Source organism: Salvelinus namaycush, chromosome 25 (assembly GCF_016432855.1).
Source record: "Salvelinus namaycush isolate Seneca chromosome 25, SaNama_1.0, whole genome shotgun sequence".
Taxonomy (NCBI): domain Eukaryota; kingdom Metazoa; phylum Chordata; class Actinopteri; order Salmoniformes; family Salmonidae; genus Salvelinus; species Salvelinus namaycush.
The window spans coordinates 9,367,952-9,394,732 of NC_052331.1; the positions used below are offsets into that span (position 1 = coordinate 9,367,952).

At 43.1% G+C, this 26,781-nt stretch overlaps 1 protein-coding gene across 1 annotated transcript; it reads left to right on the forward strand.

Annotated features, from left to right (window-relative positions):
• The first annotated feature begins 175 nt into the window (after window positions 1-175).
• On the forward strand, window positions 176-26,346 carry LOC120019993 (endothelin receptor type B-like). Its single transcript, XM_038963411.1, has 8 exons — window positions 176-1,086; window positions 1,222-1,669; window positions 23,357-23,469; window positions 23,559-23,763; window positions 24,393-24,542; window positions 24,668-24,801; window positions 24,898-25,006; window positions 25,123-26,346. The coding sequence occupies exons 2-8, from the start codon at window positions 1,244-1,246 to the stop codon at window positions 25,255-25,257; spliced, it is 1,272 nt and encodes a 423-aa protein (XP_038819339.1). The 5' UTR covers window positions 176-1,086; window positions 1,222-1,243; the 3' UTR covers window positions 25,258-26,346.
• The last annotated feature ends 435 nt before the right edge of the window (window positions 26,347-26,781 follow it).

Here is a 26,781-nt window from a genome sequence, read left to right on the forward strand (position 1 = left end):
GGTTTGTGTGTTTCTTGCAGAGAGGCGAGAGAGCAGATATGAGCAGAGTGAAAGAGACCAGGTAAGTTATTCTAACTCATTTTGACGATGAGGACCAATGCAATGCTCTCCCTCTCTACCTCTGGGACAGTGATCAATCACAGGAATAAACCCATCTGGTAGTGACGGTATTATGGCAGCGAACAGTACAGCTCTTGGAAAACAGCCGCTGGTGTGGATAGAATATAGATCCTACAGAATCGAATATAGTATTATCTCCCAAACCGTGGTTAAGATAAATACAGGATTTTGAACTCCATAACTCTGAATCAGGAAAAATCCAGACAAGCCTAACCTTTCAGCTGTTTTTCAGTTGGATGGAGGAATTCCTGTAAAATGGCCGAAGGCTATAATCTGAGAGGTCTTGCCCTGACTCCTGTCCCATGGTGACAAGATGCACCTCAGTCACAGTCGTAACAGGGCACAATGTTCCACGGTCATAAAATATGTTCTTCCCCTCACTTTATTGAACAATAAATACGTTTTAAGCAGCTATCCCGCTGGCATACACTAAATTCTATCCACTGGATTGTTCTTTCTCTCTGAAGAAGGGAGGGGTCAAGTGGAGGCAGTAATCGCTGTAACGGATGACAGTGCCCAAGGATTTAAAGTTGTTAGACTGTGGTCTGCGCACGGAGCCAGTAGGGTAACGGGACCAGAAAAGGATAGAAGTCTGTACCATCAAATTGGACATTTTGATTCATTTTCTATAACTTTTTGGGCTATTTGACCTGTTTTTTGTCTCACTGAGATATAACATATGTTTAAACTTTAGACCTAGTAGAGCACACATGCCAACAACTACCAGACAAGGATCAACAGCAAAACATCATGTGGACGTGGGAAGAGAATTGATGAGGAGCGTTTGGACAAGATGACCATGACATAAATTTGGAATAATTCCGTTTTTTTCTGTAACCATTACTGCCCTTCTATATAAGTTGGGGAAGTCGTTTTCAAACGTTTTATTCTCAACTGGGAGAGGAGGCCTACCAAAGCAAACTGTTACTCAAGGTATCTTAAGAGAAGCATTTTTCCATCTTGCAGGTAAGAAAAGTTTTCTTCTGACATTCACCTGCTCATGTCTCGTTACATTGAACTCTTAGCTGCAATTGGGGGGGGGGGGGTATTTTGGGCTGTGTTCCTGTTTTGAAATGACAGCCTAAAGATTTCACGTTTCAGAGCAGCCAATGAGAGATCGGGAATGATTATGACGAAGACCTTGTTCATCTGTTTCCCGCTGGTTCTCCTGGCGGGACATCTCCTCGTGGTTAACGGACAAGCCAACGAGCCCAACCAACCAGAAGTCCTGCCGTCCGCCACACAGAAACCAGTAGTCTCTGGTAGAGAGAGCCTGGCGAGGTTCAACGCCAATGTCTCCGCTCCTCGGCACATGCGGCCTTTACCGCCGATGTGCTCGGGGCCTACCGAGATCAGAGACACATTTAAGTACATCAACACTGTGGTATCGTGTCTCGTGTTCATAGTCGGTATTATCGGGAACTTCACGCTCCTAAGAATCATCTACAAGAACAAGGGCATGCGCAATGGCCCCAACATTCTCATCGCCAGCCTGGCGCTGGGAGACCTGCTGCACATTGTGATCGATATTCCCATCAATGTGTACAAGGTGAGAACAATCAAGCACACGCCAACATAAGATACACACGCGCATGCACCATGCACCATGCGCATGCACCATGCGCACGCACCATGCGCACGCACCATGCGCACGCACCATGCACACACACCATGCACACACACCATGCACACACACCATGCACACACACGCACATCCACACAGTGGTCAAGTGGTACAAGGTGAGAAACAGGCTGTACTGTAATATTGGGTCAAAAATGTTTTCTCTGTCCGTGTACGTCTTACCCGGTCATACAATAGCATACGAATTGGATGATGTAACTTATCTTACATCTTTGAGGATGTGTAGTATTACACGTCTTTATCTGAGACCAAGTTGCGCTATAACAACAAGGGAGAATTATTGATGTTGGTGGTTAGGGGAACTAAAGACAAAAGGTAGCAGATTAGGTGAATTGGGTTTAGTTTAGAATAAGGGTTAAGGGAAGCGTTAGCTAAAATGCTACAGTTGTCCCCGATGCGACTCGAACATGCAACCTTTGGATTGCTAGACTGTAGTGGATTACTCCCACCCATCCTCCCCACTTTTGTTTCTGTCTCAAGTAACTACATCATTAGTAGGTATCATACACTGAGTGTACAAAACATTAAGGACACCTGCTCTTTCCGTGACATAGCTTTCACCTGGTCAGTCTATGATCCCTTATTGGTGTCACTTGTTAAATCCACTTCAATCAGTGTAGATGAAGGGGAGGAGACAGGTTAAAGAAAGATTTTTAAGCCTTGAGACAATTGAGACATGGATTGTGTATGTGTGCCATTCAGAAGATGAATGGGCAAGACACAAGATTGAAGTACCTTTGAACGGGGTATGGTAGTAGGTGCCATGTGCACCGGTTTGTGTCAAGAACTGCAACGGTGCTGGATTTTCACGAAGAATGGTCGACCTCCCAAAGGACATCCAACCAACATGACACAACTGTGGGAGGCATTGGAGTCAACATGGGCCAGCATACCTGTGGAACGCTTTCGACACCTTGTAGAATCCATGCCCCGACGAATTGAGGCTGTTCTAAGGGCAAGGAGGGGTGGGGGGGATACGTAAAGTATTATTTTGCATTGCTCTGAGGCCGGCAGTGGGGTGTTTTCATGGATGCCCCCCCCCAAAATTACCTAAAATACAAATAAACATAAAATAATGTAGTCTTTCGTGTCTGTGTTTCATAATTGTCCTTCAATTCGCAAGTGGCTGAATGTATTCCACGCAAGAAAGCATCCGAGTGAGCAAAACAGCGCTCCTCTGTCTCTTTATGTGTAGGCCAGAAGTCAGAAAATTACATACACCTTAGCCAAATACATTTAAACTCAGTTTTTCACAATTCCTGACATTAAATCCTAGTAAAAATTCCCTGTCTTAGGTCAGTTCGGATGACCACTTTATTTTAAGAATGTGAAATGTCAGAATAATAGTATAGAGAATTATTTATTTCAGCTTTTATTTCTTTCATCACATTCCCAGTGGGTCAGAAGTTTACATACACTCAATTAGTATTTGGTAGCATTGCCTTTAAATTGTTTAACTTGTCTCAAAAGTTTTGGGTAGCCTTCCACAAGCTTCCCACAATAAGTTGGGTGATATTTGGCCCATCCCTCCTGACAGAGCTGGTGTAACTAAGTCAGGTTTGTAGGCCTCCTTCCTCTCACACGCTTCTTCAGTTCTGCCCACAGATTTTCTATGGGATTGAGGTCAGGGCTTTGTGTTGGCCACTCCAATACCATGACTTTGTTGTCCTTAAGCCATTTTGCAACAACTTTGGAAGTATGCTTGGGGTCAATGTCCATTTGGAAGACCCATTTGCAACCAAGCTTTAACTTCCTGACTGATGTCTTGAGATGTTGCTTCAATATATCCACATAATTGTCCTTCCTCGTGATGCTATCTATTTTGTGAAGTGCACCAGTCCCACCTGCAGCAAAGCACCCCCACAACATGATGCTGCCACCCCCGTGCTTCACGGTTGGGGTGATGTTCTTCGGCTTGCAAGCCTCCCCCTTTTTCCTCCAACATAACGATGGTCATTATGGCCAAACAGTTCTATTTTTGTTTCATCAGACCAGAGGACATTTCTCCAAAAAGTACGATCTTTGTCCCCATGTGCAGTTGCAAACCGTAGTCTGGCTTTTTTATGGCGATTTTGGAGCAATGGCTTCTTCCTTGCAGAGCGGCCTTTTAGGTTATGTTGAGATAGGACTCGTTTTACTGTAGATATAAATACTTTTGTACCTGTTTCCTCCAGCACCTTCACAAGGTCCTTTGCTGTTGTTCAGGGATTAATTTGCACTTTTCGCGACAAAGTACGTTCATCTCTAGGAGACAGAACGTGTCTCCTTCCCGAGCGGTATAATGGCTGGTGTTTATACTTGCGTATTATTGTTTGTACACATGAGTGTGGTACCTTCAGGCGTTTGGAAATTGCTCTCAAGGATGAACTAGACTTGTGGTTTACAATTTTTTCTGAGGTCTTGGCTGATTTCTTTTGATTTTCCCATGATGTCAAGCAAAGAGGCACTGAGTTTGAAGGTAGGCCTTGATATACATCCACAGGTACACCTCCAATTGACTCAAATTATGTCAATTAGCCTATCAGAAGCTTCTACAGCCATGACTTAATTTTCTGGAATTTTCCAAGCTGTTTAAAGGCACAGTCAAATTAGTGTATGTAAACTTCTGACCCACTGGAATTGTGATACCGTGAATTATAAGTGAAATAATCTGTCTGTAAACAATTGTTGGAAAAATTACTTGTGTCATGCACAAAGTAGATGTCCTAACCGACTTGCCAAAACTCTAGTTTGTTAACAAGAAATTTGTGGAGTGGTTGAAAAACGAGTTTTACTGACTCCAACCTAAGTGTATGTAAACTTACGACTTCAACTGTATCTGATGCTGTCTGGTCTAAAAGAGTATGGCATTGTTGCCGCCCTTAGGATTGAATGCAAGGGAAGCCAGTGAGCATTTGGACTCGCTTGATAAAAAAAATTATTATAATAATACCGTTGAGCTAAACTGAGAAAGCGAACTGTGAATGGTCCTGGCAAAAAGGTGTTAAGGGAAGCCAGTTTGGATTTGGCTTCACTCCTATCACATCACATTGAGAGCGATACGTAATTCACAGAAATAACTTGAATTGTTGCATCTCGTTGTGTTGTTGTCCTCCGGTGGCTAGCTAACTAAAATTGGTGCTTTCTTGAATTAGGTCATGTAACTGTTTGTTACATGCAATATGCCTTGTGGAGTTCACCCAACAGAGGTTGCTCTCTGATTTTGTGATGAAACAAAGGTGTGGTTTAATTTATTCTGCCACTGTGTCTTCTTATTGTCTCGGCCTTTAGGCCTATATATTACGGTCGCAAGGCATATGAACTAACAGGTTATAGAGCAAACAACACAATTATCACAACACATAGGTTGTAATATGGATTCTTTTCTGGCTTTGCTTCTTCAGTGATTTTACCTGAGGCCAGGCTGCCCCAGTAAGCTTGTTTTATTTTCAAAATCACTCGTCAGGCTAGAATCTTATCATGCTCGGACACTAGTCTGCAAGCCAAATACATTCTTCTCCTCAGACCACATTCTGTATCACAGTAGCTAGGTCTCTGTATCACAGTAGCGACACTACAAAAGTATGTGGACACCTGCTCGTCGAACACCTCATTCCAAAATCATGGGCCTTAATATGGAGTTGGTCCCCGCCTTGCTGCTATAACAGCCTCCACTCTTCTAGGAAGGCTTTCCACTAGATGCTGGAACATTTCTGCAGGGACTTGCTTCCATTCAGTCACGAGGATTAGTGAGGTCTGTCACTGATGTTGGGCAATTAGGCCTGGCTCGCAGTCAGTGTTCCAATTCATTCCAAATGTGTTTGATGGGGCTGAGGTCAGGGCTCTGTGGCCAGTCAAGTTCTTCCACACAGATCTCGGCAAACCATTTCTGTATGGACCTCGCTTTGTGCACGGGGACATTGTCTGCTGAAACAGGAAAGGGCCTTCCCCAAACTGTTGCCACTAAGTTAAAGGTCCTCAATGATGTCACCATTGCCCTTAATTCTAAGCAATATTGTGCTGCTATTTTTATTGACTTGGCCAAAGCTTTTGATACGGTAGACCATTACATTCTTGTGGGCTGGCTAAGGAGTATTGGTGTCTCTATGGGGTCTTTGGCCTGGTTTGCTAACTACCTCTCTGAGTGCAGTGTATAAAGTCAGAAAATCTGCTGTTTCAGCCACTGCCACGCTCTTCTCAATTTACATCAACAACATAGCTAAGGCAGTAGGAAGCACTCTCATTAATTTATATGCAAATGATAGTCTTATACTCAGCTGGCCCCTCCCCGGATGTTGTGTTAAATGCTCTACAACAAAGCTTTCTTAGTGTCCAACAAGCTTTATCTACCCTTAACCTTGTTCTGAACACCTCCAAAACAAAGGTAATGTGGTTTGGTAAGAAGAATGCCACTCTCCCCACAGGTGTGATTACTACCTCGGAGGGTTTAGAGCTTGAGGTAGTCACCTCATACAAGTACTTGGGAGTATGGCTAGATGGTACACTGTCCTTCTCTCAGCACATATCAAAGCTGCAGGCTAAAGTTAAATCTAGAGTTGGTTTCCTCTATCGTAATCGCTCCTCTTTCACCCCAGCTGCCAAACTAACCCTGATTCAGATGACCATCCTACCCATGCTAGATTACGGAGACATAATTTATAGATCAGCAGGTAAGGGTGCTCTCGAGTAGCTAGATGTTCTTTACCATTTGGTCATCAGATTTGCATTCAATGCTCCTTATAGGACACATCACTGCACTCTATACTCCTCTGTAAACTGGTCAACTCTGTATACTCGTCGCAAGACCCACTGGTTGATGTTTATTTATAAAACCATCTTAGGCCTCACTTCCCCCTATCTGAGATATCTACTGCAGCCCACATCCTCCACATATAACACCCGTTCTGCCAGTCACATTCTGTTAAAGGTCCCCAAAGCACACACATCCCTGGGTAGCTCGTCTTTTCAGCCCTATGTGCTGTTGTCTGTGCCCAATAATGTTTGTACCATGTTTTGTGCTGCTACCATGTTGTGTTGCTACCATGTTGTTGTGATGTTGTGTTGCTACCATGCTGTGTTGTCATGTGTTGCTACCTTGCTGTGTTGTTGTCTTAGGTCTCTCTTTATGTAGTGTTGTGTTGTCTCTCTTGTTGTGATGTGTGATTTGTCCTATATTTATATTGTATTTCTTTTTTCTTTTTAATCCCCGTCCCCGCAGGAGGCATTTTGCCTGTTGGTAGGCCGTCATTGTCAATAAGAATTTGTTCTTAACTGACTTGCCTAGTTAAATAAAAAAAATAAAAAAAGTTGGAAGCACAGAATTGTCTAGAATGTCATTGTATGCTGTAGCATTAAGATGTCCACATACTTTTGGCCACGTAGTGTAGGTCTGTATCACAGTAGCTAAGTCTCTTTATCACAGTAGCTAGGTCTCTGTATCACAGTAGCTATAGGTCTCTGTATCACAGTAGCTAGGTCTCTGTATCACAGTAACTAGGTCTCTGTATCACAGTAACTAGGTCTCTGTATCACAGTAGCTATAGGTCTCTGTATCACAGTAGCTAAGTCTCTGTATCACAGTAGCTAGGTCTCTGTATCACAGTAGCTAGGTCTCTGTATCACAGTAGCTAGGTCTCTGTATCACAGTAGCTATAGGTCTCTGTATCACAGTAGCTATAGGTCTCTGTATCACAGTAGCTAGGTCTCTGTATCACAGTAGCTATAGGTCTCTGTATCACAGTAGCTAAGTCTCTGTATCACAGTAGCTATATGTCTCTGTATCACAGTAGCTATATGTCTCTGTATCACAGTAGCTATAGGTCTCTGTATCACAGTAGCTATAGGTCTCTGTATCACAGTAGCTATAGGTCTCTGTACCACAGTAGCTATAGGTCTCTGTATCACAGTAGCCAGGTCTCTGTATCACAGTAGCTATAGGTCTCTGTATCACAGTAGCTATAGGTCTCTGTATCACAGTAGCTATAGGTCTCTGTATCACAGTAGCTATAGGTCTCTGTATCACAGTAGCTATAGGTCTCTGTATCACAGTAGCCAGGTCTCTGTATCACAGTAGCTATAGGTCTCTGTATCACAGTAGCCAGGTCTCTGTATCACAGTAGCTATAGGTCTCTGTATCATAGTAGCCAGGTCTCTGTATCACAGTAGCTATAGGTCTCTGTATCACAGTAGCCAGGTCTCTGTATCACAGTAGCTATATGTTTCTGTATCACAGTAGCTAGGTCTCTGTATCACAGTAGCTATAGGTCTCTGTATCACAGTAGCTATATGTTTCTGTATCACAGTAGCTATAGGTCTCTGTATCACAGTAGCTAGGTCTCTGTATCACAGTAGCTATAGGTCTCTGTATCACAGTAGCCAGGTCTCTGTATCACAGTAGCTATAGGTCTCTGTATCACAGTAGCTATAGGTCTCTGTATCACAGTAGCTATAGGTCTCTGTATCACAGTAGCTATAGGTCTCTGTATCACAGTAGCTAGGTCTCTGTATCACAGTAGCTATAGGTCTCTGTATCACAGTAGCTATAGGTCTCTGTATCACAGTAGCTATAGGTCTCTGTATCACAGTAGCTATAGGTCTCTGTATCACAGTAGCTATAGGTCTCTGTATCACAGTAACTAGGTCTCTGTATCACAGTAGCTTGTCTCTGTATCACAGTAGCTAGGTCTCTGTATCACAGTAGCTAGGTCTCTGTATCACAGTAGCTAGGTCTCTGTATCACAGTAGCTAGGTCTCTGTATCACAGTAGCTAGGTCTCTGTATCACAGTAGCTAGGTCTCTGTATCACAGTAGCTATAGGTCTCTGTATCACAGTAGCCTAGGTCTCTGTATCACAGTAGCTATAGGTCTCTGTATCACAGTAGCTAGGTCTCTGTATCACAGTAGCTATAGGTCTCTGTATCACAGTAGCTATAGGTCTCTGTATCACAGTAGCTATGTCTCTGTATCACAGTAGCTATAGGTCTCTGTATCACAGTAGCCTGGTCTCTGTATCACAGTAACTAGGTCTCTGTATCACAGTAGCTAGGTCTCTGTATCACAGTAACTAGGTCTCTGTATCACAGTAGCTAGGTCTCTGTATCACAGTAGCTATAGGTCTCTGTATCACAGTAGCTATAGGTCTCTGTATCACAGTAGCTATAGGTCTCTGTATCACAGTAGCTATAGGTCTCTGTATCACAGTAGCTATAGGTCTCTGTATCACAGTAGCTATAGGTCTCTGTATCACAGTAGCTATAGGTCTCTGTATCACAGTAGCTATAGGTCTCTGTATCACAGTAGCTATAGGTCTCTGTATCACAGTAGCCAGGTCTCTGTATCACAGTAGCTATAGGTCTCTGTATCACAGTAGCTAGGTCTCTGTATCACAGTAGCTATAGGTCTCTGTATCACAGTAGCCAGGTCTCTGTATCACAGTAGCTATAGGTCTCTGTATCACAGTAGCCAGGTCTCTGTATCACAGTAGCTATATGTTTCTGTATCACAGTAGCTAGGTCTCTGTATCACAGTAGCTATAGGTCTCTGTATCACAGTAGCTATATGTTTCTGTATCACAGTAGCTATAGGTCTCTGTATCACAGTAGCTAGGTCTCTGTATCACAGTAGCTAGGTCTCTGTATCACAGTAGCTAGGTCTCTGTATCACAGTAGCTATAGGTCTCTGTATCACAGTAGCTATAGGTCTCTGTATCACAGTAGCTATAGGTCTCTGTATCACAGTAGCTATAGGTCTCTGTATCACAGTAGCTATAGGTCTCTGTATCACAGTAGCTAGGTCTCTGTATCACAGTAGCTATAGGTCTCTGTATCACAGTAGCTATAGGTCTCTGTATCACAGTAGCTATAGGTCTCTGTATCACAGTAGCTATAGGTCTCTGTATCACAGTAGCTATAGGTCTCTGTATCACAGTAACTAGGTCTCTGTATCACAGTAGCTTGGTCTCTGTATCACAGTAGCTATAGGTCTCTGTATCACAGTAGCCAGGTCTCTGTATCACAGTAGCTAGGTCTCTGTATCACAGTAGCTAGGTCTCTGTATCACAGTAGCTAGGTCTCTGTATCACAGTAGCTATAGGTCTCTGTATCACAGTAGCTATAGGTCTCTGTATCACAGTAGCCAGGTCTCTGTATCACAGTAGCTATAGGTCTCTGTATCACAGTAGCTAGGTCTCTGTATCACAGTAGCTATAGGTCTCTGTATCACAGTAGCTATAGGTCTCTGTATCACAGTAGCTTGGTCTCTGTATCACAGTAGCTATATGTCTCTGTATCACAGTAGCCAGGTCTCTGTATCACAGTAACTAGGTCTCTGTATCACAGTAGCTAGGTCTCTGTATCACAGTAGCTATAGGTCTCTGTATCACAGTAGCTAGGTCTCTGTATCACAGTAGCTATAGGTCTCTGTATCACAGTAGCTAGGTCTCTGTATCACAGTAGCTATAGGTCTCTGTATCACAGTAGCTAGGTCTCTGTATCACAGTAGCTATAGGTCTCTGTATCACAGTAGCTATAGGTCTCTGTATCACAGTAGCTAGGTCTCTGTATCACAGTAGCTATAGGTCTCTGTATCACAGTAGCTAGGTCTCTGTATCACAGTAGCTATAGGTCTCTGTATCACAGTAGCTAGGTCTCTGTATCACAGTAGCTAGGTCTCTGTATCACAGTAGCTAGGTCTCTGTATCACAGTAGCTAGGTCTCTGTATCACAGTAACTAGGTCTCTGTATCACAGTAACTAGGTCTCTGTATCACAGTAGCTAGGTCTCTGTATCACAGTAGCTAGGTCTCTGTATCACAGTAGCTATAGGTCTCTGTATCACAGTAGCTAGGTCTCTGTATCACAGTAGCTATAGGTCTCTGTATCACAGTAGCTAGGTCTCTGTATCACAGTAGCCAGGTCTCTGTATCACAGTAGCTATAGGTCTCTGTATCACAGTAGCTATAGGTCTCTGTATCACAGTAGCCAGGTCTCTGTATCACAGTAGCTAGGTCTCTGTATCACAGTAGCTATAGGTCTCTGTATCACAGTAGCTAGGTCTCTGTATCACAGTAGCTAGGTCTCTGTATCACAGTAGCTATAGGTCTCTGTATCACAGTAGCTAGGTCTCTGTATCACAGTAGCTAGGTCTCTGTATCACAGTAGCTAGGTCTCTGTATCACAGTAGCTATAGGTCTCTGTATCACAGTAGCTATAGGTCTCTGTATCACAGTAGCTAGGTCTCTGTATCACAGTAGCTATAGGTCTCTATCACAGTAGCTAGGTCTCTGTATCACAGTAGCTAGGTCTCTGTATCACAGTAGCTATAGGTCTCTGTATCACAGTAGCTATAGGTCTCTGTATCACAGTAGCTATAGGTCTCTGTATCACAGTAGCTATAGGTCTCTGTATCACAGTAGCTATAGGTCTCTGTATCACAGTAGCTATAGGTCTCTGTATCACAGTAGCTATAGGTCTCTGTATCACAGTAGCTAGGTCTCTGTATCACAGTAGCTAGGTCTCTGTATCACAGTAGCTAGGTCTCTGTATCACAGTAGCTAGGTCTCTGTATCACAGTAGCTATAGGTCTCTGTATCACAGTAGCTAGGTCTCTGTATCACAGTAGCTAGGTCTCTGTATCACAGTAGCTATAGGTCTCTGTATCACAGTAGCTATAGGTCTCTGTATCACAGTAGCTATAGGTCTCTGTATCACAGTAGCTATAGGTCTCTGTATCACAGTAGCTATAGGTCTCTGTATCACAGTAGCTAGGTCTCTGTATCACAGTAGCTAGGTCTCTGTATCACAGTAGCTATAGGTCTCTGTATCACAGTAGCTATAGGTCTCTGTATCACAGTAGCTAGGTCTCTGTATCACAGTAGCTAGGTCTTTGTATCACAGTAGCTATATGTCTCTGTATCACAGTAGCTATAGGTCTCTGTATCACAGTAGCTATAGGTCTCTGTATCACAGTAGCTAGGTCTCTGTATCACAGTAGCTAGGTCTTTGTATCACAGTAGCTATAGGTCTCTGTATCACAGTAGCTATAGGTCTCTGTATCACAGTAGCTAGGTCTCTGTATCACAGTAGCTAGGTCTCTGTATCACAGTAGCTATAGGTCTCTGTATCACAGTAGCTAGGTCTCTGTATCACAGTAGCCAGGTCTTTGTATCACAGTAGCTATAGGTCTCTGTATCACAGTAACTATAGGTCTCTGTATCACAGTAGCTATAGGTCTCTGTATCACAGTAGCTATAGGTCTCTGTATCACAGTAGCTATATGTCTCTGTATCACAGTAGCTATAGGTCTCTATGTCACAGTAGCTATAGGTCTCTGTATCACAGTAGCTAAGTCTCTGTATCACAGTAGCTATAGGTCTCTGTATCACAGTAGCTATAGGTCTCTGTATCACAGTAGCTATAGGTCTCTGTATCACAGTAGCTATAGGTCTCTGTATCACAGTAGCTAGGTCTTTGTATCACAGTAGCTATATGTCTCTGTATCACAGTAGCTAGGTCTCTGTATCACAGTAGCTAGGTCTCTGTATCACAGTAGCTAGGTCTCTGTATCACAGTAGCTAGGTCTCTGTATCACAGTAGCTATATGTCTCTGTATCACAGTAGCTATATGTCTCTGTATCACAGTAGCTATAGGTCTCTGTATCACAGTAGCCAGGTCTCTGTATCACAGTAGCTAGGTCTCTGTATCACAGTAGCTAGGTCTCTGTATCACAGTAGCTATAGGTCTCTGTATCACAGTAGCTAGGTCTCTGTATCACAGTAGCCAGGTCTCTGTATCACAGTAGCTATAGGTCTCTGTATCACAGTAGCTATAGGTCTCTGTATCACAGTAGCCAGGTCTCTGTATCACAGTAGCTAGGTCTCTGTATCACAGTAGCTATAGGTCTCTGTATCACAGTAGCTAGGTCTCTGTATCACAGTAGCTAGGTCTCTGTATCACAGTAGCTATAGGTCTCTGTATCACAGTAGCTAGGTCTCTGTATCACAGTAGCTAGGTCTCTGTATCACAGTAGCTAGGTCTCTGTATCACAGTAGCTATAGGTCTCTGTATCACAGTAGCTATAGGTCTCTGTATCACAGTAGCTAGGTCTCTGTATCACAGTAGCTATAGGTCTCTGTATCACAGTAGCTAGGTCTCTGTATCACAGTAGCTAGGTCTCTGTATCACAGTAGCTATAGGTCTCTGTATCACAGTAGCTATAGGTCTCTGTATCACAGTAGCTATAGGTCTCTGTATCACAGTAGCTATAGGTCTCTGTATCACAGTAGCTATAGGTCTCTGTATCACAGTAGCTATAGGTCTCTGTATCACAGTAGCTATAGGTCTCTGTATCACAGTAGCTAGGTCTCTGTATCACAGTAGCTAGGTCTCTGTATCACAGTAGCTAGGTCTCTGTATCACAGTAGCTAGGTCTCTGTATCACAGTAGCTATAGGTCTCTGTATCACAGTAGCTAGGTCTCTGTATCACAGTAGCTAGGTCTCTGTATCACAGTAGCTATAGGTCTCTGTATCACAGTAGCTATAGGTCTCTGTATCACAGTAGCTATAGGTCTCTGTATCACAGTAGCTATAGGTCTCTGTATCACAGTAGCTATAGGTCTCTGTATCACAGTAGCTAGGTCTCTGTATCACAGTAGCTAGGTCTCTGTATCACAGTAGCTATAGGTCTCTGTATCACAGTAGCTATAGGTCTCTGTATCACAGTAGCTAGGTCTCTGTATCACAGTAGCTAGGTCTTTGTATCACAGTAGCTATATGTCTCTGTATCAAAGTAGCTATAGGTCTCTGTATCACAGTAGCTATAGGTCTCTGTATCACAGTAGCTAGGTCTCTGTATCACAGTAGCTAGGTCTTTGTATCACAGTAGCTATAGGTCTCTGTATCACAGTAGCTATAGGTCTCTGTATCACAGTAGCTAGGTCTCTGTATCACAGTAGCTAGGTCTCTGTATCACAGTAGCTATAGGTCTCTGTATCACAGTAGCTAGGTCTCTGTATCACAGTAGCCAGGTCTTTGTATCACAGTAGCTATAGGTCTCTGTATCACAGTAACTATAGGTCTCTGTATCACAGTAGCTATAGGTCTCTGTATCACAGTAGCTATAGGTCTCTGTATCACAGTAGCTATATGTCTCTGTATCACAGTAGCTATAGGTCTCTGTATCACAGTAGCTATAGGTCTCTGTATCACAGTAGCTAAGTCTCTGTATCACAGTAGCTATATGTTTCTGTATCACAGTAGCTATAGGTCTCTGTATCACAGTAGCTAGGTCTCTGTATCACAGTAGCTATAGGTCTCTGTATCACAGTAGCCAGGTCTCTGTATCACAGTAGCTATAGGTCTCTGTATCACAGTAGCTATAGGTCTCTGTATCACAGTAGCTATAGGTCTCTGTATCACAGTAGCTATAGGTCTCTGTATCACAGTAGCTAGGTCTCTGTATCACAGTAGCTATAGGTCTCTGTATCACAGTAGCTATAGGTCTCTGTATCACAGTAGCTATAGGTCTCTGTATCACAGTAGCTATAGGTCTCTGTATCACAGTAGCTATAGGTCTCTGTATCACAGTAACTAGGTCTCTGTATCACAGTAGCTTGGTCTCTGTATCACAGTAGCTATAGGTCTCTGTATCACAGTAGCCAGGTCTCTGTATCACAGTAGCTAGGTCTCTGTATCACAGTAGCTAGGTCTCTGTATCACAGTAGCTAGGTCTCTGTATCACAGTAGCTATAGGTCTCTGTATCACAGTAGCTATAGGTCTCTGTATCACAGTAGCCAGGTCTCTGTATCACAGTAGCTATAGGTCTCTGTATCACAGTAGCTAGGTCTCTGTATCACAGTAGCTATAGGTCTCTGTATCACAGTAGCTATAGGTCTCTGTATCACAGTAGCTTGGTCTCTGTATCACAGTAGCTATATGTCTCTGTATCACAGTAGCCAGGTTTCTGTATCACAGTAACTAGGTCTCTGTATCACAGTAGCTAGGTCTCTGTATCACAGTAGCTATAGGTCTCTGTATCACAGTAGCTAGGTCTCTGTATCACAGTAGCTATAGGTCTCTGTATCACAGTAGCTATAGGTCTCTGTATCACAGTAGCTATAGGTCTCTGTATCACAGTAGCTATAGGTCTCTGTATCACAGTAGCTATAGGTCTCTGTATCACAGTAGCTATAGGTCTCTGTATCACAGTAGCTATAGTATAGGTCTCTGTATCACAGTAGCTATAGGTCTCTGTATCACAGTAGCTATAGGTCTCTGTATCACAGTAGCCAGGTCTCTGTATCACAGTAGCTATAGGTCTCTGTATCACAGTAGCTAGGTCTCTGTATCACAGTAGCTATAGGTCTCTGTATCACAGTAGCCAGGTCTCTGTATCACAGTAGCTATAGGTCTCTGTATCACAGTAGCCAGGTCTCTGTATCACAGTAGCTATATGTTTCTGTATCACAGTAGCTAGGTCTCTGTATCACAGTAGCTATAGGTCTCTGTATCACAGTAGCTATATGTTTCTGTATCACAGTAGCTATAGGTCTCTGTATCACAGTAGCTAGGTCTCTGTATCACAGTAGCTATAGGTCTCTGTATCACAGTAGCCAGGTCTCTGTATCACAGTAGCTATAGGTCTCTGTATCACAGTAGCTATAGGTCTCTGTATCACAGTAGCTATAGGTCTCTGTATCACAGTAGCTATAGGTCTCTGTATCACAGTAGCTAGGTCTCTGTATCACAGTAGCTATAGGTCTCTGTATCACAGTAGCTATAGGTCTCTGTATCACAGTAGCTATAGGTCTCTGTATCACAGTAGCTATAGGTCTCTGTATCACAGTAGCTATAGGTCTCTGTATCACAGTAACTAGGTCTCTGTATCACAGTAGCTTGGTCTCTGTATCACAGTAGCTATAGGTCTCTGTATCACAGTAGCCAGGTCTCTGTATCACAGTAGCTAGGTCTCTGTATCACAGTAGCTAGGTCTCTGTATCACAGTAGCTAGGTCTCTGTATCACAGTAGCTATAGGTCTCTGTATCACAGTAGCTATAGGTCTCTGTATCACAGTAGCCAGGTCTCTGTATCACAGTAGCTATAGGTCTCTGTATCACAGTAGCTAGGTCTCTGTATCACAGTAGCTATAGGTCTCTGTATCACAGTAGCTATAGGTCTCTGTATCACAGTAGCTTGGTCTCTGTATCACAGTAGCTATATGTCTCTGTATCACAGTAGCCAGGTCTCTGTATCACAGTAACTAGGTCTCTGTATCACAGTAGCTAGGTCTCTGTATCACAGTAGCTATAGGTCTCTGTATCACAGTAGCTAGGTCTCTGTATCACAGTAGCTATAGGTCTCTGTATCACAGTAGCTAGGTCTCTGTATCACAGTAGCTATAGGTCTCTGTATCACAGTAGCTAGGTCTCTGTATCACAGTAGCTATAGGTCTCTGTATCACAGTAGCTATAGGTCTCTGTATCACAGTAGCTAGGTCTCTGTATCACAGTAGCTATAGGTCTCTGTATCACAGTAGCTAGGTCTCTGTATCACAGTAGCTATAGGTCTCTGTATCACAGTAGCTAGGTCTCTGTATCACAGTAGCTAGGTCTCTGTATCACAGTAGCTAGGTCTCTGTATCACAGTAGCTAGGTCTCTGTATCACAGTAGCTAGGTCTCTGTATCACAGTAGCTAGGTCTCTGTATCACAGTAACTAGGTCTCTGTATCACAGTAACTAGGTCTCTGTATCACAGTAGCTAGGTCTCTGTATCACAGTAGCTATAGGTCTCTGTATCACAGTAGCTATAGGTCTCTGTATCACAGTAGCTAGGTCTCTGTATCACAGTAGCCAGGTCTCTGTATCACAGTAGCTATAGGTCTCTGTATCACAGTAGCTATAGGTCTCTGTATCACAGTAGCCAGGTCTCTGTATCACAGTAGCTAGGTCTCTGTATCACAGTAGCTATAGGTCTCTGTATCACAGTAGCTAGGTCTCTGTATCACAGTAGCTAGGTGTCTGTATCACAGTAGCTATAGGTCTCTGTATCACAGTAGCTAGGTCTCTGTATCACAGTAGCTAGGTCTCTGTATCACAGTAGCTAGGTCTCTGTATCACAGTAGCTATAGGTCTCTGTATCACAGTAGCTATAGGTCTCTGTATCACAGTAGCTAGGTCTCTGTATCACAGTAGCTATAGGTCTCTGTATCACAGTAGCTAGGTCTTTGTATCACAGTAGCTAGGTCTCTGTATCACAGTAGCTAGGTCTCTGTATCACAGTAGCTATAGGTCTCTGTATCACAGTAGCTAGGTCTCTGTATCACAGTAGCTAGGTCTCTGTATCACAGTAGCTAGGTCTCTGTATCACAGTAGCTAGGTCTCTGTATCACAGTAGCTAGGTCTCTGTATCACAGTAGCTAGGTCTCTGTATCACAGTAACTAGGTCTCTGTATCACAGTAACTAGGTCTCTGTATCACAGTAGCTAGGTCTCTGTATCACAGTAGCTATAGGTCTCTGTATCACAGTAGCTATAGGTCTCTGTATCACAGTAGCTAGGTCTCTGTATCACAGTAGCCAGGTCTCTGTATCACAGTAGCTATAGGTCTCTGTATCACAGTAGCTATAGGTCTCTGTATCACAGTAGCCAGGTCTCTGTATCACAGTAGCTAGGTCTCTGTATCACAGTAGCTATAGGTCTCTGTATCACAGTAGCTAGGTCTCTGTATCACAGTAGCTAGGTGTCTGTATCACAGTAGCTATAGGTCTCTGTATCACAGTAGCTAGGTCTCTGTATCACAGTAGCTAGGTCTCTGTATCACAGTAGCTAGGTCTCTGTATCACAGTAGCTATAGGTCTCTGTATCACAGTAGCTATAGGTCTCTGTATCACAGTAGCTAGGTCTCTGTATCACAGTAGCTATAGGTCTCTGTATCACAGTAGCTAGGTCTCTGTATCACAGTAGCTAGGACTCTGTATCACAGTAGCTATAGGTCTCTGTATCACAGTAGCTATAGGTCTCTGTATCACAGTAGCTATAGGTCTCTGTATCACAGTAGCTATAGGTCTCTGTATCACAGTAGCTATAGGTCTCTGTATCACAGTAGCTATAGGTCTCTGTATCACAGTAGCTATAGGTCTCTGTATCACAGTAGCTAGGTCTCTGTATCACAGTAGCTAGGTCTCTGTATCACAGTAGCTAGGTCTCTGTATCACAGTAGCTAGGTCTCTGTATCACAGTAGCTATAGGTCTCTGTATCACAGTAGCTAGGTCTCTGTATCACAGTAGCTATAGGTCTCTGTATCACAGTAGCTATAGGTCTCTGTATCACAGTAGCTATAGGTCTCTGTATCACAGTAGCTATAGGTCTCTGTATCACAGTAGCTATAGGTCTCTGTATCACAGTAGCTAGGTCTCTGTATCACAGTAGCTAGGTCTCTGTATCACAGTAGCTATAGGTCTCTGTATCACAGTAGCTATAGGTCTCTGTATCACAGTAGCTAGGTCTCTGTATCACAGTAGCTAGGTCTTTGTATCACAGTAGCTATATGTCTCTGTATCACAGTAGCTATAGGTCTCTGTATCACAGTAGCTATAGGTCTCTGTATCACAGTAGCTAGGTCTCTGTATCACAGTAGCTAGGTATTTGTATCACAGTAGCTATAGGCCTCTGTATCACAGTAGCTATAGGTCTCTGTATCACAGTAGCTAGGTCTCTGTATCACAGTAGCTAGGTCTCTGTATCACAGTAGCTATAGGTCTCTGTATCACAGTAGCTAGGTCTCTGTATCACAGTAGCCAGGTCTTTGTATCACAGTAGCTATAGGTCTCTGTATCACAGTAACTATAGGTCTCTGTATCACAGTAGCTATAGGTCTCTGTATCACAGTAGCTATAGGTCTCTGTATCACAGTAGCTATATGTCTCTGTATCACAGTAGCTATAGGTCTCTGTGTCACAGTAGCTATAGGTCTCTGTATCACAGTAGCTAAGTCTCTGTATCACAGTAGCTATAGGTCTCTGTATCACAGTAGCTATAGGTCTCTGTATCACAGTAGCTATAGGTCTCTGTATCACAGTAGCTATAGGTCTCTGTATCACAGTAGCTAGGTCTTTGTATCACAGTAGCTATATGTTTCTGTATCACAGTAGCTAGGTCTCTGTATCACAGTAGCTAGGTCTCTGTATCACAGTAGCTAGGTCTCTGTATCACAGTAGCTAGGTCTCTGTATCACAGTAGCTATATGTCTCTGTATCACAGTAGCTATATGTCTCTGTATCACAGTAGCTATAGGTCTCTGTATCACAGTAGCCAGGTCTCTGTATCACAGTAGCTAGGTCTCTGTATCACAGTAGCTAGGTCTCTGTATCACAGTAGCTATAGGTCTCTGTATCACAGTAGCTATAGGTCTCTGTATCACAGTAGCTAGGTCTCTGTATCACAGTAGCCAGGTCTCTGTATCACAGTAGCTATAGGTCTCTGTATCACAGTAGCTATAGGTCTCTGTATCACAGTAGCCAGGTCTCTGTATCACAGTAGCTAGGTCTCTGTATCACAGTAGCTATAGGTCTCTGTATCACAGTAGCTAGGTCTCTGTATCACAGTAGCTAGGTCTCTGTATCACAGTAGCTATAGGTCTCTGTATCACAGTAGCTAGGTCTCTGTATCACAGTAGCTAGGTCTCTGTATCACAGTAGCTAGGTCTCTGTATCACAGTAGCTATAGGTCTCTGTATCACAGTAGCTATAGGTCTCTGTATCACAGTAGCTAGGTCTCTGTATCACAGTAGCTATAGGTCTCTGTATCACAGTAGCTAGGTCTCTGTATCACAGTAGCTAGGTCTCTGTATCACAGTAGCTATAGGTCTCTGTATCACAGTAGCTATAGGTCTCTGTATCACAGTAGCTATAGGTATCTGTATCACAGTAGCTATAGGTCTCTGTATCACAGTAGCTAGGTCTCTGTATCACAGTAGCTAGGTCTCTGTATCACAGTAGCTAGGTCTCTGTATCACAGTAGCTAGGTCTCTGTATCACAGTAGCTATAGGTCTCTGTATCACAGTAGCTAGGTCTCTGTATCACAGTAGCTAGGTCTCTGTATCACAGTAGCTATAGGTCTCTGTATCACAGTAGCTATAGGTCTCTGTATCACAGTAGCTATAGGTCTCTGTATCACAGTAGCTATAGGTCTCTGTATCACAGTAGCTATAGGTCTCTGTATCACAGTAGCTAGGTCTCTGTATCACAGTAGCTAGGTCTCTGTATCACAGTAGCTATAGGTCTCTGTATCACAGTAGCTATAGGTCTCTGTATCACAGTAGCTAGGTCTCTGTATCACAGTAGCTAGGTCTTTGTATCACAGTAGCTATATGTCTCTGTATCACAGTAGCTATAGGTCTCTGTATCACAGTAGCTATAGGTCTCTGTATCACAGTAGCTAGGTCTCTGTATCACAGTAGCTAGGTCTTTGTATCACAGTAGCTATAGGTCTCTGTATCACAGTAGCTATAGGTCTCTGTATCACAGTAGCTAGGTCTCTGTATCACAGTAGCTATAGGTCTCTGTATCACAGTAGCTATAGGTCTCTGTATCACAGTAGCTAGGTCTCTGTATCACAGTAGCCAGGTCTTTGTATCACAGTAGCTATAGGTCTCTGTATCACAGTAACTATAGGTCTCTGTATCACAGTAGCTATAGGTCTCTGTATCACAGTAGCTAGGTCTCTGTATCACAGTAGCTATAGGTCTCTGTATCACAGTAGCTATAGGTCTCTGTATCACAGTAGCTATAGGTCTCTGTATCACAGTAGCTAGGTCTTTGTATCACAGTAGCTATATGTCTCTGTATCACAGTAGCTAGGTCTCTGTATCACAGTAGCTAGGTCTCTGTATCACAGTAGCTAGGTCTCTGTATCACAGTAGCTAGGTCTCTGTATCACAGTAGCTATATGTCTCTGTATCACAGTAGCTATATGTCTCTGTATCACAGTAGCTATAGGTCTCTGTATCACAGTAGCTATAGGTCTCTGTATCACAGTAGCTATAGGTCTCTGTATCACAGTAGCTATAGGTCTCTGCATCACAGTAGCTATAGGTCTCTGTATCACAGTAGCTATAGGTCTCTGTATCACAGTAGCTTTAGGTCTCTGTATCACAGTAGCTTGGTCTCTATATCACAGTAGCTAGGTCTCTGTATCACAGTAGCTATATGTTTCTGTATCACAGTAGCTAGGTCTCTGTATCACAGTAGCTAGGTCTCTGTATCACAGTAGCTATAGGTCTCTGTATCACAGTAGCTATAGGTCTCTGTATCACAGTAGCTATAGGTCTCTGTATCACAGTAGCTATAGGTCTCTGTATCACAGTAGCTAGGTCTCTGTATCACAGTAGCTATAGGTCTCTGTATCACAGTAGCTATAGGTCTCTGTATCACAGGCGCTAGGTCTCTGTATCACAGTAGCTAGGTCTCTGTATCACAGTAGCTATAGGTCTCTGTATCACAGTAGCTATAGGTCTCTGTATCACAGTAGCTAGGTCTCTGTATCACAGTAGCTAGGTCTCTGTATCACAGTAGCTATATGTCTCTGTATCACAGTAGCTATAGGTCTCTGTATCACAGTAGCTATAGGTCTCTGTATCACAGTAGCTATAGGTCTCTGTATCACAGTAGCTATAGGTCTCTGTATCACAGTAGCTATAGGTCTCTGTATCACAGTAGCGATAGGTCTCTGTATCACAGTAGCTAGGTCTCTGTATCACAGTAGCTAGGTCTCTGTATCACAGTAGCTATAGGTCTCTGTATCACAGTAGCTATAGGTCTCTGTATCACAGTAGCTATAGGTCTCTGTATCACAGTAGCTATAGGTCTCTGTATCACAGTAGCTATAGGTCTCTGTATCACAGTAGCTAGGTCTCTGTATCACAGTAGCTAGGTCTCTGTATCACAGTAGCTATAGGTCTCTGTATCACAGTAGCTATAGGTCTCTGTATCACAGTAGCTAGGTCTCTGTATCACAGTAGCTAGGTCTCTGTATCACAGTAGCTATAGGTCTCTGTATCACAGTAGCTATAGGTCTCTGTACTGTTACATATTTTCCTTAACTGCTGAAATCCCCTTCTGTCTCTGTTATGCTTGAATAGTTCACTGAACAAAAATATAAAAGCAGCATCTAAAGTGTTTCATGAGCAAAAAAAAATAATACATTTGGAAAATTGCAGACAATTCTCTCAAATTTTGTGCACAAATTTCTTTATGCCTGTTAGTGAGCATTTCTCCCATGCCAAGATAACCAATCCATTTAACATGGGTGGCATATCCATAAGCTGATTAACCAGCATGATCATTTCAAAGGTGCACCTTGTGCTGGGGACAATTAAAAAGGTCACTCTAAGTGTGCAGTTTTGTCACAATTGAGACATCACATCATGTCTCAATTTTTGAGGGAGAGTGCAATTGGGATGCTGACTGCAGGAATGTCCACCAGAGCTGTTCCAGAGAATTGAATGTTAATTTCTATACCATAAGCTGCCTCCAACGTCATTTAGAGAATTTGGCAGTATGTCCAACCGTCCTCACAACCGCAGACCACGTGTAACCACGCCAGCCCAGGACCTCCACATCCGGCTTCTTCACCTCTGGGATGTCTAAGGCAGGGCTGCCCAAACCTCTTCCTGGAGATCTATCATCCTGTGGGTTTTCAGTCCAACCTGAATTTAACACACCTGATTCTACCAATTAGCTGCTCAACAACACCTTAACTAGCTGAAACAGATATGCTAAATTAGGTTTGGACTGAAAACCTACAGGACAGTAGATCTCAAGGAAGAGGGTTGGGCAGCCCTGGTCTAAGGGAGGGGGGGGGGGGGGTGCTGAGGATAATTGATGTCTGTAATAAAGCCCCTTTTTGCAATTTCTCATGTCTTACGCATTATATATAAAAAAAAAATGGTTCAAATTGGATGTTAGGTACTATATTTATTGAATAATATATGAATAGAAATTAAAATGGTCAATGTGGGTGCAATTGATTATCTTAATTTTCTAACAACTGAAACAATTTCAAAACAATCTGAGATGGTGGGTGTTGAAGTCCTCTTTCTTGTGCTTTTTGAGGTGGAACGACCCTGGATAGAGTATTACAGATATTTGGGTAATGGGAGGCCAAACTTTAAATTATGAAATGCATACCAGAAGAATATATCTGTGTGCTGTGGAGATATGATCACCACATGTGATTCCAATACAGTAGGGTGAGATTGACCCTCAATGCTGATCTAGGGTCAGTTTGGTGTTAACCTCCACATGTGATTACAATAGGCCTCATAAGCAGGCATTAAAAACCCCATACAGGTTAGCAAATAGAGATTCTTGTCTTCTACTCATGACTGGTAAAAGCATCTAAACTTTCATTGTTTATACAATATCATGAAGTAGATTCATAGCGTGAAATGCATAGTGCGAAATTTTGTGTTGTGCTTTATGTTATGGCCCGCTAGCCTATTTACAAAATATTTACATAGAAACGACATGGTAATCATTAAATACCATATGGTTAATATAATTACATGACAGATCATTGGGAATAACCCTGATTTCTCTATCCCCCTGTCTTTACCCCTAGCTCCTAGCCGAGGATTGGCCATTTGGTGTAGGTCTGTGTAAACTAGTGCCGTTTGTCCAGAAAGCTTCAGTGGGCATTACTGTGCTGAGCTTGTGTGCTCTGAGCATTGACAGGTATGTTAACACGCACACACACAGTTGTATTTATTGACTACACAGAAAATGTTGCCCTAATGTTTCTCCCCCTCTGCTCCTATACCCAGGTACCGCGCGGTAGCGTCGTGGAACCGTATTAAGGGGATCGGTGTTCCCAAGTGGACGGCTATAGAGATCGCACTCATCTGGCTGCTGTCCATACTGCTGGCGGTCCCTGAGGCTATAGCCTTCGACATGCTCGCCATGGACTACAAGGGAGAGCACCTCCGCATCTGTCTGCTACACCCCATGCAGAAATCAGGCTTTATGAGTGTGCGTAGACACACACATGAACACACACACATACAGTACGCACACAAGCAAGAACCGCACGCACACACCTTGAACGCACGCACACAAACAACAGTAGGCTATCGGGAGTGTCCCTGGTTGGGGCCTGGTGTGGGAAAGGGGCAGTTTGCCGACTCTCCCCTTGTGCTCACCCTGATTTGAAAAAAATCAATCATTTGACTTTTGAGGCACCTGTTTGTCTGGATAAGGAGGTTTGAGTGTGTGTGTTGTCACAAGTGCGAGTGCATGTGTGTGTGTGCGCGCGTCTCAGAGAGCCCAATAGATGATAGGTTGAGCTTTTGTAGTTGTCGTCCCAAAGAGGTTTTAGATGAAGTGACGTGTTACCAGAAGTGAACTACGTTACACAGACCCTTTTGGTCTGCTTGAGGTTACTCCTTCTCACGCTTCTTCACGTCCGTCATACTTCAGCATTAGGATTTGGCTCCCAACTAACTCCCAAGCCTATAGAACCAGTCAGAGTCCGATTTTCTCCACAGTCCGTGGCTCTTTCTAATGGGTATTTTGCATTGTGAACTGCAGTAGCCTTAAACAGAGTTTCCATTTATCCGGTGTGCCCTGTATTTATTGGTGTTTTCTTTGTGTTCGTCCAGTTCTATAAGACAGCTAAGGACTGGTGGCTGTTCAGTGTGTATTTCTGCCTCCCTCTGGCCGTTACCGCCGTCTTCTACACCCTGATGACTTGTGAGATGCTGAGGAAGAAGAACGGAGTCCAGATCACCCTGAGTGACCATCTCAAACAGGTAACCTCTCTCTTCACCCTTCATCTTCAGCCTAAATCATTTAGATGTGTCTCTTTTACTTATGAAGGGCACTGTAGCCAGATAGTTGGATTAGTTGGCTGATCGATTGATCTCTGTGTGTGTAGAGGCGTGAGGTGGCTAAGACCGTGTTCTGCCTGGTGCTGGTGTTTGCTCTATGCTGGCTGCCCCTCCATCTCAGCCGCATCCTCAAGCTCACCATCTATGACGAGAAGGACCCCAACCGCTGTGAACTGCTCAGGTGAGGAATGTCTTTGTGCCCCACTCATGCTACACTGACCTTAATATTGTAAATAGGAGATGAAATAGCATGTTGTGTGTGTGTGTGTTTCTCCAGTTTCTTCCTGGTTCTAGACTACATAGGGATCAACATGGCGTCTCTTAACTCCTGCATCAACCCCATCGCTCTCTACATGGTCAGCAAGCGTTTCAAGAGCTGCTTCAGGGTAAGACAGACGCACACACAGCATCTAAACAGCGTGCCAAATAGGGTTAACCCCTAATGGGCTTATATGTATGTACAAAGAGCTAATGTTCTCTCTCTCTCTATCTCTATCTCTAGTCATGCCTGTGTTGCTGGTGTCTGCCAGCGGAGATGTTGATTGATGAGAAGCAGTCCTGTATGAAGCTCAAAGTCACAGACCGGGCCTCCGACCAGAGCAACTCACGTGCTACTAACAAGTACACTTCAGCATGAGAGGGGCCCCGTGCACTCAATGAAGTACCGTATGATGTGCTCTAAAGGACTAATTGAAGATCAGTCATGTAACCTGATCCTGACTGAAACCATTATGAGACGGCCATAAGATGTGTCCTAAGAAGTGCCCTTACTCAGTAGATGTAGTTTTAAACCACTAAGAGAAAATAAGTGCCCTAAAGGACTGATCCAGCGAAGTCTCCTCTGACTGGAGGAAGAAGTAATCAAATGTACTTAAACCCACAAGTGTTGCGGACAGGGTTCCCTCAAAGTTTTGGTTCAGAATAAACTGTCAAATGGCCAGAAATTCAGCTAGAAATTAGTTTAATTTATAAAAATCTGTTAATTTAGGAAATCTGTTCCCAAGAATTCCCACAAATATTTTTTTTAAAGAGACGTGATCGTGTCTAAATGTAATTCAAGGTATGAAATTACAGGGTTCTCTCTCTCTTTTTGGGCTTAGTTGTGGTCAGTTTGCAGTGTACAAATTATGTTCCAGCCCCCCGACCATCCGATACGTTGTCTACCCCTGGTCTAGAATGTTTAGCTGGGAGAGTGTTGATGGAGAAGAGGATCATTTGGGGAAAGATGAGTGGAGGGAGAGAGGTTCAATGCATACAATCAGATATTAGTATTATTGATGACGAATGGCACAACATAGAGTTGTCATATTGTGGAGAAATGACACTGCCGGTTGTGACTCCCCCTGGTTATAACCTCTATAGGAATGTTCATAAGGTACACGACATAAGGCAAACCCAAAGGGGCTGTGGCAGAGGCGTCATAGTGAAAATGCCTGAGGTTGAGACATAGGGAACGTTATATGAACATTGCAAGAAGGTTGAAATATTGTACTGTATAATATATGTGTGGCTTTTTTAACATATCCCGTATACTACTCTGAATTCAAGGACTTAAGAATGAATTCATTTTCACGCCTTTGCTAAATTGCTTTTACACTGTTTGATATTGCTATTTGATATTGCTAGGATTTGACTTGGATAGTTTGCTATGGCATCTTTGAATGTTTGACTTCATGTTCTGTATTGCTACTAGGATTGATCTGTTTCTCATTAAACTGCTGATCTGATTGGGTATGACTTCGTGTGAGGCAATCATAAATGGCAACACTTTCCAAACATTCTCACAATAGGTTTATTGCAAAAACAGTTCAGAGTCTCATGTATGATTATTTTAGTATTCTGTAGCTTTCTGGACTGCCACCCAATTGTAAAAACAGATTGATTTCTTATGATTTAATAGCGAGGGTGACAAGCCAGAGACGGTTATTGGGGACTTGGATGAGAGGGAGAGGATACATTTGAAGTAGTTTTTCTCTTCATATGCCCTGCAGTTCTGTGTTTTTCTGTCTTATATAGTAAGGAATCTGATGCTGTGACAATGTGAAGCGCTGTATTAATGATGCTGTACACTGAGCGTACAAAACATTAGGAACACCTGCTCTTTCCATGACATAGACTGACCAGGTGAAAGCTATGATCCCTTATTGAATCGACTTCAATC